Genomic DNA, 17977 nt, shown 5'->3' with positions numbered 1-17977 from the left:
AACTTGTTAGATTGTGGACACTTATGGTTATTAGAAGGCTATTGGGATATCGCAGACTACATCAGATGCCCGCATAAGGTGACGAAACCAACTCTCCCTTCATCAATGAATGAAGCCTCTGGAGTTCAGTGATGGCATCCACACACTCCAGCATAAGAGGGACAAATGGATTCTGCTGTTGCAGGGTTTGTTGCAGATTTGCTGGAGGCAGCTTGGCTGCATATGATCACATTAAAACATCAGCAAATACTTTTTGCTAAAACAATTCAAGAAAATATGTTCATAAGTGAAGCATCAATAACCTGGATGAGAGTAGCTCGTAATTGATGCATAAGTCCATCTTCATCAAGAGTTGATGTTGGCTGCCATTCCTTTGTCCTATAATTGAAGACACTGTAGCAGTTCTAGTAGTTGGTAAATCACTTGCAATACTGTTATTCTCATACCAAGCTTGGCAGGTGCTTGGATTACCAATAAATTTAAGATTTTTATACTGATTTAGTATTGATGGAATGCACTATATACAGAAACATGCCCTACTACTATTCATCGTCGGATTTTTTCTTCTGCAGTTGAAACATAACACTCTTTTACCAACCGTAGCTCCTGTTAAACATAAGAAGACAAAGAAGATGACTTAGGAGGTGGAAGTGGTGAAGACAAACCTGAATATGACTGGTTTCAATCTTGTTAAGTAGGGGAATAAAACAATTGTCTGAGGCTGTCACACCACTTCTCAACTTGATGATAAATTCTCAAACGCTCAAATGCATTATTTACTTGTTTTTTCAGATATTGGCCTTGTTTTCTCAAACTTGAGATTATCTAGCAATCACCAGCAGCATTCATAATCTCTCTCAACCATAGTTGCCCATCTTCAGCACCAGTTAGACCAAACTATGCCTTGGAAGTTCGAAGGCATTCCTCTCATCCAGCAAGCTTCTCATTCTCTCGGCATCACTGCACCTTCCACCCCAGCAAAGAAGTTGGACATAAGCACGTAGTCCCCTCCATATCCTCTCTCCATCTCCAGTATCTCACCCATTTCCCCTCCATGTGTGGAGTTGTTCAATTGGGCATCGCAACAGCCACGGTTCAAACATGATGTTTCTACTCATCACATTACGGTAAAGAAACTTTGGGGTAGCTAAAATGTATGAAGAAATGGATGATGCTGTCAATCAAGTGCTTGCTATTTCCTACATTGGTTCTGAGGCACTTTACAATTCCATTATCTATTTTTTCACGGAAGCTCGGAAGTTGACTGTCAATATATTTAAACACATGCAGAATAGCAGAAACTTGAATTGTAGGCCTTCAATTTTAGGATGTCATATCAGTCACTTGTAGCCTATTTGGCTATAAGATTACATGTGTTTGGACCAAGCTTTTTATATACCTGTCATATCAGTAACTTGTAATAAGTTTTATCTATTGGAACAGTTTGGGTCTCCACCTGTTTGAAGTGGGAAGTATATATATTATCTTGGAGGGATAGTTATTAGTTTGCAGCTTACTCAATTTGCTTAATTGGACGTGAATAAACTCTGATCCAGTGTTTCCTTCATTGAGTAACTTAATTAGCGTCCACAATCTAGGCTTGCGAGACAACAACAACAACAACGTACTATTCAAATACACGATGAAGGATCATACATATATGAAAATATAGAAAAAAAGAGGAGGTTTTTTATCTGCACTTGACAAGCACACATGTTCAAGGATTGGAAAGCATAGAGCACGTTCAAAATTTCTAGGGTTGACATAAGATAATGAAATCGGGCAACTTATTAATTCCTTCAAAATAAATTACTTTTTGAATACATCTAAATTTTATTTGACTTTTAAAAAGTCATAATTGAAAACACTTCGATGTATTTTTTTAGAGTGCTGCTAAACGAACTCTAAAATTAATTGAGTACACTGTACACCATACCCTAAAAAGATATATTGAATTGTGAAACAAATAAAATTTTAATAAGTACACCTTACTCACTATATTCAACCCTTATCAGACATAGAAAAGTATTCTTATTGCTTAGTGCTCACGAATAACGTAGCGAGTACTAGTTTAGAATTGGTATTACGAAGATTTTGATGAAACCCAAAATCTGAAAAGAGAGCACATATTAATGTAAAAAGAGAAACCTGGTTTAGGATTGGTATTGTACTAGGGCTATTTTTGGTAATTAAATAATGTGTGCTTAGTTAATTTTATATTTTGATTAAAATATTAGGATTAACTTAGATTATATGGTATACTCAGTTAATTTTACGATTCATTTAGCAGCACTCTTTTTTTAATGTCAATTGAAATTTGAATTGAATACGCCCAAATTCTTTTAAAATCTGAATTTAATACACCTAAACTTTTAAACTCTTTTAAAATCTTAATTGAATGTAGCACAAGCAATCTCAACATAAAATTTGAAAATTGAATGGCTATTAAATATTTTATTTAACAATTCATCAGCAGTATTCTCTTTTTCATGATCTTCTTTACCCCACAATTAAAAGCAAAAATAAATAAATGAATAAATAAAATTAATGAAAGGGTAGGATGGTCATTCAACGGAAAAAGAATGCTTGTGCAAGGCGAAACTATGTCTAAAGGATCAGCGATTGCTCTTTAAATCCCCGAGCCTTTCTTTCTCGTTATCCTCTCCGCCATCTCACTCTTCAGACTCCAGTCGTCGGCGAGAGACCCCGCCATATTTTCTTCACTTTGAATTTCTTGAGGTTCGTATCTCTATCCTCACTTTGAATTTCTTCACTTTGTACCCGTTTTAATGTTTGTGGCTTTCAAGTTTGCTTTTGTTATTTGTTTGATTTAAGTTAATTGATGAACTGGTTTTCTTGTAGAAATTGCATGTGGGTTTTAGTTGTTCTGTTGATGAGTATTATTGTTTGCTGGTCGAATACAATCTTGTATCTGCTACAGGAAGATCTGATCTGATTGTTGCTTCTTGACATTTGTTTATGGTGTTTCTTTTCAAATGTTTGTGTATTGTTAGGCTTCATTATCTAGTTTGTGGATTTTATCAGTTCTATCTGACTCGATCCCTTGAAGCAAAATTAATAGGTGTTGCTTTCCATAATTGTTACTTTGATTTTGAATTTGTGATTTTTTAAGCAGTTAATGGAGTCGAACCAAGCCAAACCCGGCCTACTGTGCAACCCTGAAGCCTCTCAGAGAACCCTGTATTCTATTCTCACACTGCTCGTTTTTCTCATTTTTAATGTTAAATGTATGATGCGTATTTTTGGTATGTGTAGACCTTTTGGTTTTGGGGATTTTGCTTTGTATATGACATCTCGATCCTTTAATTTTTTTTTTTTTTGAAGGTACCCATATGTAACTGGTACATCTGTGGTGGCACTGAAATACAAAGATGGAATTTTGATGGCTGCTGATATGGGAGGTTAGCTGCCAATCCAATTTAGATTGTGTTTCAATTTTTAATTATTTTTTTGACACAAAGGTTAAAGTCCATCGTTTTATGAACAATGCTCATCATCTCTTCTTTTGGAGTTTCAATATTGTTTATGTTGCAAAATTTAGACACCCATGTATGTTCCTTTTCATGTTTCTGTTTAGTTTTGTAACAATATGAAATGATGCATTTACTAATAGGTTCTTATGGGTCTACCTTGCGATACAAGAGTGTGGAACGAATGAAGCCTATTGGAAAGCATTCTCTTCTTGGTGCAAGTGGAGAAATAAGTGACTTTCAAGAGCTATTACGTTATCTTGATGAGCTCATGTAAGCATTGTTTCAAGAAAAATTATGTTGAAGATACCTTCCTAATGCTTTCGTTGTGATTTTTGCTATGCTTCTTGGTATTATTTGCAACTTGAGCTCAAAAGACTATTCATTTTGATTTTTATGGTTGTAGCCTATATGACAACATGTGGGATGATGGCAACTCTTTGGGACCTAAAGAGGTCCACAACTATTTGACCCGGGTGATGTACAATAGGCGTAACAAGTTCAATCCGCTGTGGAACTCTCTTGTCCTTGGTGGAGTGAAAAAAGGACAGAAGTACCTTGGCATGGTAGGCCTCATATAATCCTTCCCTTAATGTGTTGTAGCATGTTGTGTGCAATTAGGAAAGTTGATTATATATTTATTTATTTATTCAAGAATAAAGTTTCTGAATGTGCTGACTTAGTTACTTGTCATATTCTTTTATCCCTATCCAGGTTAGCATGATAGGTGTAAATTTTGAGGACAATCATGTAGCTACAGGATTTGGAAATCACCTTGCACGGCCTATTCTTCGTGATGAATGGCATGAGAACTTGACTTTTGAAGAGGGTGTAAAGCTACTGGAGAAATGCATGCGTGTCCTCCTCTATCGTGATCGGTCTGCTGTCAACAAGCTTCAGGTATAGTAATTAATTAATGTTATTTACTCTATCTTTTGTCATCCTATAGTAATAACAGTGCTATAAGCTATCAATTCCATAATATTAAGGCTTTTAAGAAACGATGATTTGACTAGCAATTACTGAGGGCCTTCTTATCTATCTATCTTTTTTTTCTTCTTTTTTTGACCTGCCATATAATTCAATCTGTTTTCTTTAATTGTCTTCAACATTTATAAACCTTTTTAAATATGAAACCTGGTAAACCTTTTTAAATATATTTGAAGTGTTTTGTTTTTTCTATTGTTGTAAATTCTCTCTCTCTCTCTCTCTCTCTCTCTTCTCTCTCTCTCTCTCTTACACACGTTCAAATAGGTTTTCACTAAACTTTTGTCACTCTTGATCTTACTAGTTTGTCATGTAAGAAACTCTCATGGACATGATAAGTGTTGTAATTCCCTTTCACTGGTGAAGTGCTAGTTATTTACTGGACTATTAATTGGGCTTTAGCTCCGGAAAGTGTTTAAAGTGGAGACAGAGGAAAGGAAAGGAAAAGTATCATGCTAATGAACATGATTGTATGGTTTTGATTTCAATTTTCTGTAGGAATATTTTCCTATTTCTACCCAACAAGTTTTCTAACATCGGTTCTGTATATATTTTATGCAAATCAGAAATCACATTGTACAATGAGTTGCTTGGTAGAATTTACTCATCGTTTCTATTGGTCATACTTATAAAAGGAAGGATTTAGGTGATGATGGGTCATTTAAGAGGGAAATTGTTTTCGATCTTTGGATGTGCTTAATGCTAGATATTGTCTGGTTATGAACATCACATGATTTTAAACACCACCTTCGTCTCTGAAGAGGTGCTGAAGGTTTGTGGCATATGTTTGTGGATTTAGTTTGGTGTGAAACAATTTCCTCCGTTTTGCCTCCTTTGCTAGTAAAGTGAAAACACTTATTTCTAGAAAGTTCTGTTAGTAAAGTGATATTGCACATTTGCACACATCAGATAAAAGCAATGAGATATTATTTTTGTTTTTAAAAGTGAAACTAATAGTTTGGAATTGGCATAGTTGTTGCAAGGCCAAAAAGGAAAATCCAACAATCAGTTTTTAAGGATCTTGATAATTTTGTGCATTGTAAGGGTGGAGTGTATTGTTTTGCTTGAACATGGATTGGCACTTCCTTGTAAGATGACACACTTTAAACTTTGAAATTGCAGATTTCCAAAATCACTGAAGAAGGTGTAACCATCTCTCAGCCCTACTCTTTGAAGACTTTCTGGGGTTTCTCTGCTTTTGAAAATCCAACATTGGGTGCTGAAGGATCATGGTAGTTGAATACAGGCATGGGTTCTGAACATGAAACAGCCAACTAGGAGCTAAGTTGAACTTTAATGTGTTTCTACAGTTATTGGAACCATGAATTTGTAACAGTGTTGACTTGAATATAGCTGGCTGGCTTTTGAGAAACATTTTAGCTATATTACCCATCGTTTTCTTAAATTTGGTGTTGCAGCATCCAACAAGTATGAACTTCTTGTAGTGACACTTAAAAGCAATTTCTATTTTCCTTTGAATCATTTGGCCAGTATGTGGTTTGAAATTCATATAATCGGTTGCAGGATACATACACACATACATACATATTTATATATCAATAAATTCTTTGATTAGCAATAACAGGAATAGGAATTCTATCTGGCATCTGATTTTCTTTGTTTTCATACAAAATAGTGGTCTTTTTCTAGAATTTTTGGATACTAGGGACAATAGGAGGATATCATGGATTGTTGTTAAGCAGGAGAAATGAGTTCTTGTTCGTTCTACACGGTTATTGAAGCTCCACAGTGCTTCTTTGTTGTAGGAGTGTTTTTTAAGTTGAGCAAGGAGGGGATGGTTTTAATCAGTCTTAGTTTGACGATTGGAAAGTTTCTTTAGATTATAGAATATTTTTGGAGCCGTCAGATGTGAAATGTATGATCTAAATTCTTGTGATGAGACGATTATGTTTATGCTCTGCAGATGGAAGGCAAACTGAAGTAAGCTTGAAACACTTGACCAAAATTGTTCACGTCCTCGGTTATTGTTGAAGAAATTTAGCGTTTGACAAGAATAGATTATTGCTTCAACATGAATATACATTGAAAGTTTATAGCGTTGTAATGGAACACTGTCACATAGTATGACCAATCTATGTGCTATAATTAAGTGGGCGCCGGAAGTTTTACTTTAGGGTATTATAACCGATTTACGTGTTAAATATGGATGAATCTTGGCTAAGCATACATAGAAGCAAAAACAAAACATTACCTGGATCTAGCTTTCTGGTATGCCTGACTCAGTTGAATCTTAGAACAACAAATTAACAACCAAAATGAATTTTAGGTAAAAACGCTTCATTTGCAAGAGAGTACATGTAATGTTTACAATAATTTAGATGAATTATCAACTATCAAGGAATATTTTATATGATATGACACACATTCTTTATTGTTATGGAAACAAAAAACAAACAAATAAATAAAATAGAAACATTGGTAACCAAGTTTTATGCAGCTAGTTGTTTAGATGCTTGTAAGCTTGGAAGTGTTATACTTTTCTTGGGGGAAAATATCATGCCATGAAAGTCTAAGCTTGGCACAGCAGAAACCGAGAGAACTTGCACCAGAAACATACATGAGCTGAAAATGCAGGCATTTTGCACCTGCAAAACAGAGAGTAAACAGCAAACTGTAAGGATGAGAACAAAATGAAAATAAGTACTCTTATGAAGTGTACAAAGTTTGCTGTGCTCCTAGTATTTTGCTAAGACAAAGAAAGTTGAACCCCATTTTCATCAAAACTAAAACTTCTGGTTGCCATTGCTTGCCACGGTAGTGGTTTTCATGCATATGCAAGGTTTCCTATGCAGAAGAGATGGCGCTGGCATCCCAGCCCCCCCAACGGGGTCATGACCGACTACGGCGCCATCTCTCCTGCGTAGCGAACCTCTCAATGCTCTACTCTCCTTCCATCTATGATTGGTTTTGCTCTACGAATATCCTCTGTGTACTTATCCAGACTGTCTCCAGCCATATATACATATATATATACTTCCATGAAGTAAAGACTCAGCCACAAGCATATATCAGCCCCAATAAACCAGTAGGCAAAATTTACATGTTACATATATTTTCATGGAACTAATAATTATAAGAAAATAAAATTCCATTTAATTATGAGGTCATTTGTGGAACGTCAGCCGTACCATATAAGACAGGAGCTAATGGGAGACCTATGCTAGCTGTTGTCTGGGGCATCTTGTCAGCTCGGCAAAACTCTAAAATGCGTCATTATCCGCAGCAGCAAATGGCGGCTGCACAGCTTAAAGACAGAGCAACTTGAACCACAAACACAAAAAGCAGCTAAGGGGTGTATTCAATTAAGATTTTAAAAGAGTTCAAAAGTTTGGGTGTATTCAATTTGGATTTCAATTGATATTAAAAAAATACATTGAATACTAGGTGTATTCAATTATGACTTTTTACAAGTCAAACAAAATTTAGGTGTATTAAAAAAAAAATTTATTTTGAAGGAATTAATAAGTTGCCCGATTTCATTAGAAATTGAAGTGGTAAGTATAAATACAAAAGGCCCTGACAAATCTTATGTCAACCCTAGAAACCTTGAACGTGCTCTACGCTTTCCAGTCCTTGAACGTGTATGCTTGTCAAGTGGAAGTAAAAAATCTCCTCTTTTCATAAATGTATGATCTTTCATCGTATGTTTGAATATTTGTTCTTGCTGTACATCACCATATATCGATGAACAATAGCATATATATCAATGTATATCATAATATGAACAGTTGCTGCTTGAATAGTTGTTGTTATTGCCATGATATATAGATGAACATCAACATATTTGTTGTTGTAAATATTTGCTGCTGTACATCAAACAAGTTTTCTACGCTTCTTCAAAATTTTTTTTTTTTTCGGTTGCTATTATTATTATTTTATTATTCTATTTTATCATATATAGGGTTTAGGATTGCTATTATTATTATTATTATTTTTGGTTGCTGTTATTATTATTATTTTTTAGTTGCTGTTAATGCTAAAATATGAAAACTATGAGAGAATATTTGTTTGTGGGAATTTTCTGTGTATTCTTCTCCTTGTAGGAGGTCATATTTATAATACAACGAAACTTGAATGGGCAAGTAAATAATAAATTCCTAAATCTATTTGCAGTAGGAAATCAGGAATTAAAGTAAATCAATTACAATTATAATAGGAATTCTTGGTGTGTAAGGAAAATAAGTCAATATCCACAAGTCACGCCAACACTCCCCCTCACGTTGGTGCATAAATGTCGCCAATGCCCAACTGATCTAGTGAATTGTGGAATGCTTTACTGGAAATCGCCTTTGTCAAAATATCCGCCAATTGATCCTCGGATTTCACAAAAGGAAACTGAAACACTTTAGCCTCAAGCTTTTGTTTGATGAAGTGTCGATCCACCTCAACATGTTTAGTACGATCATGCTGAATCGGATTCTGTGCAATGGCTATAGCAGCCTTGTTGTCACAAAAGAGATTCATTGTGGATGTAGGTTTATACCCAAGTTCAGTAAGCAACTTTCTTAACCAAAGAAGTTCACAAATCCCTTTAGTCATGCCTCTGAACTCGGCTTCTGCACTGGATAAAGCTACTACATTCTGTTTCTTGCTTCTCCATGTCACCAAATTACCTCCCACGAATGTGAAGTAACCGATGTGGATTTTCTATCTGTTACATTACCTGCCCAATCTGCATCTGAATAACCATCAATATTTAGATGACCATGCTTTGAGAACATAAGTCCTTTTCCAGGTGCATACTTCAAATATCTAAGTATCCGAAGAACTGCATTCATATGGTCTTCACTTGGAGAGTGCATAAATTGACTGACAACGCTCACCGCATAAGCAATGTCTGGTCGAGTATGTGACAAATAGATCAATCTTCCCACTAACCTTTGGTATCTTTCTTTGTTAGTTAGAACTTGATCCGGATATTCTCCAAGATGATGATTCTGAACAATAGGAGTGTCCGCAGGTTTACAATCTAGCATTCCTGTGTCTGTCAACAAGTCTAAGACATATTTCCTTTGAGAGAGAAATATGCCTTGCTGCGATCGAGCCACCTCAATTCCCAAGAAATACTTGAGTCCACCTAGATCCTTCATCTCAAACTCCGTAGCCAGATAGTCTTGTAGCTGTGATATTTCCTGTTTATCATTCCCAGTAATAATCATATCATCAACATAAATTATTAATGCTGTTACCTTCCCTTTTCGATGTTTCAAGAACAGAGTATGATCTGAGTTGCACTGTTTGAAACCATTGTTCTTCATTGCCATGGTGAACCGTCCAAACCATGCACGTGGTGATTGTTTCAATCCATACAATGCTTTTCGTAACCTGCAAACTATTCCAGTCTGAGTAGTATTATATCCAGGAGGAATGTCCATGTACACCTCCTCCGTGAGTTCGCCATGTAGAAAAGCATTCTTTACATCAAACTGGTGTAATGGCCAATCCAAATTAGCTGCAAGGGACAATAAGACTCTGACGGTGTTTAACTTTGCAACTGGAGCAAAGGTTTCTTCATAGTCTATACCATAGGTCTGTGTGTACCTTTTTGCCACAAGTCTTGCCTTGTATCGCTCGATAGATCCATCTGCATTGTGTTTTATAGTAAACACCCATCTACATCCGATAGTCTTTTTTTCTCGGGGTATAGTCTCCAATGTCCAAGTCTGATTTTTCTCAAGGGCTTTCATCTCCTCTTTTATAGCTTGGACCCACTTAGGATCTTTCAATGCTTCAGAGACCTTGGTTGGAATATGGATAGCAGACAACTGATGCACAAAAGCCTTGAGTGGTTCAGACAGCTTCTCAGTGGATACATGATTTGCAATTGGATACTTGGATGTCTTGCCAATATCAGGTGAATAACGGTTTGGTGGCTTCCCACGATTTTGCCTGAAAGGTAATTGATATCCAATAGTTTTATCATCTAAATGCACAAGTCTAGTAGGAGTAGTTACCTCAAGGATATTCTCAGGAGATTGGTCTGTTGGTACTGTTGAGTTAGAGGGGGGGTCTTCATCTTGTTGTTTTGTATTGTCTGTAGGTGTGAGACTCGGATCAGAAATATCTTCGCATGGATCAGGTGGGTCAGGCAATTGATCGCTATGAATGGGCGATTGGTCGCTTTTCGACAGAGAGTAATCTCATGCTCCAGACTCGGAATGATCAATCATTTCTGTACAAAGGAGAATTTCTTTATTTTCCAAGTTGCTCCAATTCTGCTCTTCACTTCGTATCTCCCCATGAAGTGTAGAATTGGATGATGGGTCATGGAAGAACAGCTCAGATTCCAGAAAGGTCACATCCAAAGTGACATAGGTTCGTTGGGTAGGAGGGTGATAACAGCGGTAGCCTTTCTGATGAGTGGCATAACCCACAAAAACACAACGAAGCACACATGGATCAAGTTTGCTACGTTGATTTTTGTGGAGATGAACGAAAGCCACACATCCAAAGATTCGGGGTGTGAGTACCAAAACAGAAGGCAGAGGTCTGTGTTGTGCAAGCACCTGTAAGGGAGTTTTAAAGGTCAGTACACCAGAAGGCATGCGGTTGATCAGATGAACTGCGGTGACAATAGCATCATCCCAGTGATGGCGAGGAACATGAGCGCCAATCAGAAGTGCTCGGGCGGTTTCAAGAAGATGTCGATTCTTTCGTTCAGCAACACCATTTTGTTGTGGTGTCTGAGGACAAGTCGTCTCATGGATAATTCCATGTTGTTGGAAGTAAGTCTGAAAGTCATGATTGACAAATTCTCCACCATTGTCTGAGCGAAGAATCTGGATTTGAGCATTAAACTGAGTTTTCATCTGTTTGTGGAAGGACTGAAAACAGGAAAACACTTCGTTTTTATTCTTCAACAAATAAAGCCATGTCATCCGTGTACAATCATCGATGAATGTGACAAACCATCGAACACCAGAAGGAGCAATGATAGGAGAAGGTCCCCAGACATCAGAATGAATTAACGTAAATGGAGTAGTACACTTGTTCGTACTCAACGGGTAGGGCACACGGTGACTCTTGGCCAAAATACAAGTATCACATGTGAAGTCGGAGTCCTTGAAACCTGAGAATAAATCTGGTATAAGATGCTTCATATAACTAAAAGACGGATGTCCCAATCGACGGTGCCACAACCAGATTTGCTTTTGTTTGCTATCAAAGGGATGTGTCACGCTGTTAGCCATGCCGGGACTGAAGTCATCGACATAATATAGCCCCCTCTCTTAGTACCACGACCAAGAATCTCCTTAGTGTGAATATCCTGAAGCAAACAAAAAACTCGGGTAAATGAGTACACAACAATTCAATTGTTCAGTAAGCTGACTAACTGACAACAATTTAGTGGATAAAGATGGAACAAGTAAAGTATTAGACAGTGTGAGAGAGGATGAGAGTGCAACAATGCCAGCCCCTGTCACAGGATAAGTAACACCATTGGCATTTGCAATACAGGTTCGTCGAGGTTGTGTAGTATTCAGAAAATCATCAGGATCAAACGTCATATGATCAGTTGCACCGGAATCAATTATCCAGCTCTTGGAATCAATCTTATCGGAAGTATGGAATCCATAACCAGTACCAAGCATTGTCCTCTATCTGTAAGAGTAGCCCACCAATTGGGGTATATGCAATTACTGAGCAACTGTGTGCAAATCCAGGTCACTATATTTTTGTAATTAAGCAATTACTAATCTCCTGTATGCAAATCCAAGTCACTGAATGCAATTATAGTATATAGTTTGTTTTTAAATTATGCAAGTGAGGTGATTACATGGTAGGTAGGTAGGTTTGACTGTGTTTTTGCATATTTTGTTATGAAGCGTAAAGTGTTCCGAATGTGTAATGTTAGGATTGGTTAAGATTTGGATTGGGATTTGAAAGGATTGAGAATCTCAGGCCAAGAGAGAAATGCATGGGTGGGTTGTGCGCATTATTTGTGCAATTGGTGCGTTTCATCTACTAAATCTTCAGCTTTCTGTTATTGCAATAGTTCGCAAGTTGAGCAGAAATGTTTAGAAAAAGAACTCTGTGCATGCCTGGGGTGTGTGAATTTAAGTGATGTTGGAATAAGGGATTGTGTGCTGTTTTGTGGATTCTTCTTTGAGGGTCTCTTGCTTGGTGAGAATTGTAGAGACAGGGAAAGGGGAAGTGGGTAGACTGCAGCACCCCAACCCAAAATAAGACTATTCATTAATTAAATTAAATTAAATTAATTGAATATGAATTTACAATTTTGCCCTCGGAGTAGAGGTATTTTGGTCACTTTTTAATCCGGAAGGATTTTGGGGGCAGCGAGTGGTATTATTATGTAGATCGTACCGAGATGAGTCCGTAGACGCGTAATAGGCTCGAATCGGAGTTGAAACGAATAAGTGGCGATAAAAAATGTCTCTGTGGCATAATCGTAAATAACTTGAAGTTGGTTTTAGAAAAATCAGAATCTTCTTCTCTCTCCAGGCGCACATGATCAGCTCTCTCTCTCTCTCTCTCTCTCCCTGACTCCGATTCCCTCTCTCTTCGATTCTCTCAGCTCCGGCCACGGAAAGGGCAAGCACCGGTCCCTTTTGCTTCGTCTCGACGCCACGGTCACGACCCACCCATTTTCCCTGTCGGAGAGCTCAAGATTCACCGGCGATATCGACTGGTTTCTCCTATTGTTCACGATGTCGTTACGGTTGATTTCAGCTGCCATCTCCGACAACCAAGGTATGATTTCTCGCCTATTCTTCACGCTCTAGCTGCCTGTTGTGTAGAAATTGGACAATAGTCGTGTTTAGAAACTCAATTTAGAATTTAGGTTTCGGCCAAATTTCAAAGTGAAATTCCGGCCACTTCCGCTTGTTTTTCAGGGTAAGTCCAAGAACAAAAGTGACTCCAATTGATGTCCTGAACTTAGGGTAGGAAACTTGGCCCTTGATTTTGAGATTTTGCGGCGAGTGGTATCGCTTTGGATACCTATCCTCTGCCGGGGCGTGTGGCGGCACGTGGGTAGAGTGGTTGAGCTATACTGTCCTAAAATGGTCTCCTAGTTGTCACGAGCACGTAGGTGTGCTCGGATTCCAATTTGGATACCGTTGGAGTGCCGGACGAATTTCGCCTATTGTGCGATTTTCGGGTTTGATAGATTCGGACAATTGGATCGTACCCAAACTCACGTATGCGGTACCTCATATTTTTAGGATTGTATAGGAATCAACGGATAGTGAATCGAAGTCCTGGATACTCCGAAAACACGAAACCTAGGGTGGAATTAACTGTAATCATTCGACCGTGGAATCGTGATTGATCCGACTGTCCGATTCGGACCAAACTTGCAGGTTGTGTACCCTAAACCTTGTAGGACCCATAGGAACTTTCGGATCGGAAATCGGAGGCCGTGGGCCCAGCGGTCCCTGTTGACCAAGTTTGGGTAGTTAGACCACACGATTGACCTTGAGTCTTCCGAGATAGTTTTACCCTTCGAGAGGTACTAGAACGACCATGTAAGTGAGTCTTGACCATTATTTGAGTTGTCCTAATTATGTTGGGATTAGGAGTTTGTTTTATAGTATCTTCTAGAAATTCTTGGATTCTGTTTTAAAACATGCTTTTTTTTTTCAGTAATTAAATTATTATGCATGAAATATAGTTTTGAATGAAAATTTGGGAAATTTAAATATATCTATAATATTTTAGTGTGATTTTGATATAAATTTTGTTGATATAAATTGTGATTTATTATAGTGATGGTTTATGTTGATAATATGCAAATGTTTACTTATGATAAATCTTTGGATTGGACTTGGTGATTTGGGCAAATGAATAATGTTGATGAATATGGAATTATATAATTACACTATGTTAAGCACCATCCCCTAGTTACTGGACTTCCCACATGTAGTGTTGGAAATTTTCCGGCGTGTGGGAAGAATATATGATTATCTGGTCTCACACGTGGCGTTGGAATATTTCGGCATGTGAAACACTTCCCATACATGGCGTTGGAAATTTTCCGGCGTGTGGGAAGAATATGTGATTATCTGGTCTCACACTGGCGTTGAAATATTCCGGCATGTGAGACACTTCCCATACGTGGCGTTGGAAATTTTCCTGCGTATAGGAAGAATATGTGATTATCTGGTCTCACACGTGGCGTTGGAATATCCCGGCGTGTGAGATACTTCTCATACCTGGCGTTGGAAATTTTCCGACGTATGAGAAGAATATGTCATTATTTGGTCTCACACGTGGCATTGGAATATTCTGGCTATGAGACACTTCCCATACGTGGCGTTGGAAATTTTCCGGTGTGTGGGAAGAATATTTAATTATCTGGTCTCACACGTGGCGTTGGAATATTCCAGCGTGTGAGACACTTTTCACACGTGGTGTTGGAAATTTTTCGGTTTATGGGAAGAATATGTGATTATTGGAACTCACACGTGGTGTTGGAATATTCCGACGTGTGAGACCTTGTGATTTGTTATGGATTTCCCACACGTGGTGTTGGAAATTTCCTGCATGCGAGAAAATATGTGATTATTGGACCCACACATGGCATTGGATGATTCCGGCGGGTGGGCATATATGGTTTAGTTGGGCCACACGTGGCGTTGGATATTTCGGCGTGTGTGCTCATTGGGATGATGGTTACCTTATCACACGTGGCGTTGGATATTTCGGCGTGTGATAGAGGATCCGTATACTTGGGTTACCGTTACTTTACTACGCCTGGCGTTGAACTCTCCGGCGTGTAGTAAAGTAACAGAGAGAGGTAAAAGGGACTATTTTACTATATCAAGAAAAGATTGATGTTTAAAAAGAATTATGTTTGGTGTGTTGTGATTTAAATTAAAAGGGAAAGATAATTCTAGAATATAACTTATTTGTACTATTGAAAATGATTGCATATTATCTGGTTCTTGAATATGGGCGGAAGAACTACGTGTGGCTTGATCCCTCAGCAAGGGTACGTAGGTAACCTAGGGGCCCATCTGGGTGCAGCCGTGAACTAAAGTTATTTCGGTCTTTGGTGAGTTTGGTGTCGACCATGTCGGTGGTTTTAAAGCTCGATTGAAAACGAGGCTTGTTTGAATGAAAATTCATTTTCCCTTTGGACTAAGTGAGTGTTATTAAAATGTGAAGCTGTTCGAAATTATTGACGGCCAGGGGCCTTTGTTGTAGACTATTGAATTATTTTTGAATGCATGCTGCCAGTTGGGATATAAACTGTGATTTTTTAACAGGTTGAAATGTTGGGGAAAAGTTAAATTTACAGGGGAGACTCTGCCAAAATTTCAGCAGAAAGTCTCGGTACTTAGTAAGCGGGCCCGACATTGGTATGATGTCGGAATTTCCACAGGATTCATCCCGAGTTCTTAAAAATTCGGGGCAGGTCCTGTCATAGACAGAGCCAAACTCTCACCCAGAAGCAGCTCCTCATCACTTTCATGTGGTACAACAAAATTTCAGGCCAAAGCTTCACCATCAACGTTGGGGACAAAAACAATACCTCTTCACCATTCAAATTCAACTTCAATTCATATGCATCTGGCTGGGAGATTTTAGTTCCCACTCATCTGGCTTCTCTTGGTTGTTGTTTCTTTGTTTTTTCTCTCTTATTTTTTAATTTTTGTGAATTTTTCTTCCTTCAATTTTTCCCTTGTCTTTTTTTTAAAATAAAAATTAATATGAGGTTCTCTAATCTATTAAATTAGATTTTTTTAATTGTAGCATAAGATTTCATTTTATTTTAAAAAAATTCATTCATCTTAGTCATCAAAGAAAATAGAGCATTGAGATACCAGTTAGAGAAGAAGAAGAAGAAAAAGAAGAAGAAAACAGAGGTTGTGGTGAGGTTCAATCAGGGGTTTGGGTTTAATGGTGGTGGAGGTGGTGGTGGGAAAGATGACAGAGCTACTGCTAAAGTTCTGGGTAATTTAGATTTGGCTGTTGGATTTACTTATGGGGAATTCTATATGAATCCCATTATTTACTCTTTACACCCTATAATCTCTTTACCCCCCACTGAATTTTAATAAAATTTCAAATTACTCACTATACCCCATTTTTCTTCCTAAATTGCCGTCATGAACCCCATTCCCTAACTTATTGTGTAAACCCTATCCCATATCATACACCACCCATCGAAAACCCTATTTCCCCTTCATACACACCCCATATGATATCAAACCCACCCCATCCCATATCAAGCTCCACCCCATTGAAAATTCCATCCTCCTGCAGACACACCCCATCGCACACCCCATCAGATTTACAACAAGCTCCACCGCACACCCCATCCCTTTTGAAACAAAGTCATCGCACAACCCATCTCTGCAAACCCGAACCCATCTCACAACCCATCTATGAAACAGAGCCATCACACCCCACACCTAACCCCAAACGTCTTACCCCGTCTCAAACCACCATCGCCTTAGCCATTGCAAACATCCATCACCAATATGTCAAGTTTTCACAAATCCTTCAAAGAGCCAAGGTTTGATTTCAATTTTGATTTATAAGCAGATATTATGGAGCTGCATTTGACCCATTTGCCTCAATGCAAAGCAGATATTATCAGGTAAATTTTTTAATTTTATATGACTTCCACTTTTTCAATTTTGTACTTTTTACTAAGGCATTGAATTCAAATTCGTCACAGGAATGTGACGAGCGTATGTTGTCCTTTACTATGCTTCTCGTGGCATTAAAGGAAACAGTTGCATTGCATTAGGGGAAACATATCAAAAGTTGACTAAAATACATACCTATTTGAGGTTGTCGATCCAAGATGCATACAAGTGTTTGTCCATGCGGCCACAAACCTCTCCTTAAATGGATTTAACTAATTGTCATGTATTTATTCAAGAGCTTTTTGAAATTCACTGAACTTAGACTCAATCTGTCACAAACAACGCCAATATTCCTCCTCCATTTCTGAACCAACCAAAGTATTCCAATCCTCATTAAATTGCTTCCATTGTTTGAGGATCCCAAATAACTTCTTTCAGTTTGCCAACACTCCTTTGTTAATATGCCATCTACATAATAAATGTCGTGCTTTAGGAAATATAGACGTAATAGAATTCATGAGTGCTAACTCTTGATCGGTGACAATAACACTAGGAAGACAATTATCATCCAACAAACTCCTCAATACAGTCAAAGCCCATGTGTAATTGTCTTCCTTCTCAGCATTCATATACACATACGCAACAGAGAATGTTATATTAGTAGATGTCACCCCCACATTTTGCAATAGTGGGAAACGATACCTATTAGTCTTATAGGTGCAATCCATGATAAGTACATGTGGAAATGCACGCAAAATCTCAATATTAATGGGGTATGTCCAAAACAGGTCAGTTACAATACCACCAGATGTCCTATGCCACTCAATATAATTGTGTTCGGATAACTTAGTAAGCAATTGTTACATTTGGGTTCAACCCGCAAATTCTTTGGTTCTATTTCGGATCCTAGCATTGTAT

At 37.8% G+C, this 17977-nt stretch overlaps 1 protein-coding gene across 1 annotated transcript; it reads left to right on the top strand.

The window, feature by feature from the left end:
• The first annotated feature begins 2641 nt into the window (after positions 1-2641).
• On the top strand, positions 2642-5960 carry LOC117626436 (proteasome subunit beta type-4-like). The gene is made up of 7 exons (XM_034358129.1): positions 2642-2739; positions 3137-3201; positions 3346-3422; positions 3635-3764; positions 3898-4057; positions 4206-4391; positions 5601-5960. Exons 2-7 carry the CDS (start codon positions 3140-3142, stop codon positions 5712-5714), a joined length of 729 nt encoding a protein of 242 aa, XP_034214020.1. The 5' UTR covers positions 2642-2739; positions 3137-3139; the 3' UTR covers positions 5715-5960.
• Positions 5961-17977: the final 12017 nt, after the last annotated feature.

Source organism: Prunus dulcis, chromosome 4 (assembly GCF_902201215.1).
Source record: "Prunus dulcis chromosome 4, ALMONDv2, whole genome shotgun sequence".
Taxonomy (NCBI): domain Eukaryota; kingdom Viridiplantae; phylum Streptophyta; class Magnoliopsida; order Rosales; family Rosaceae; genus Prunus; species Prunus dulcis.
This window is presented reverse-complemented; position numbering and strand designations above follow the sequence as displayed.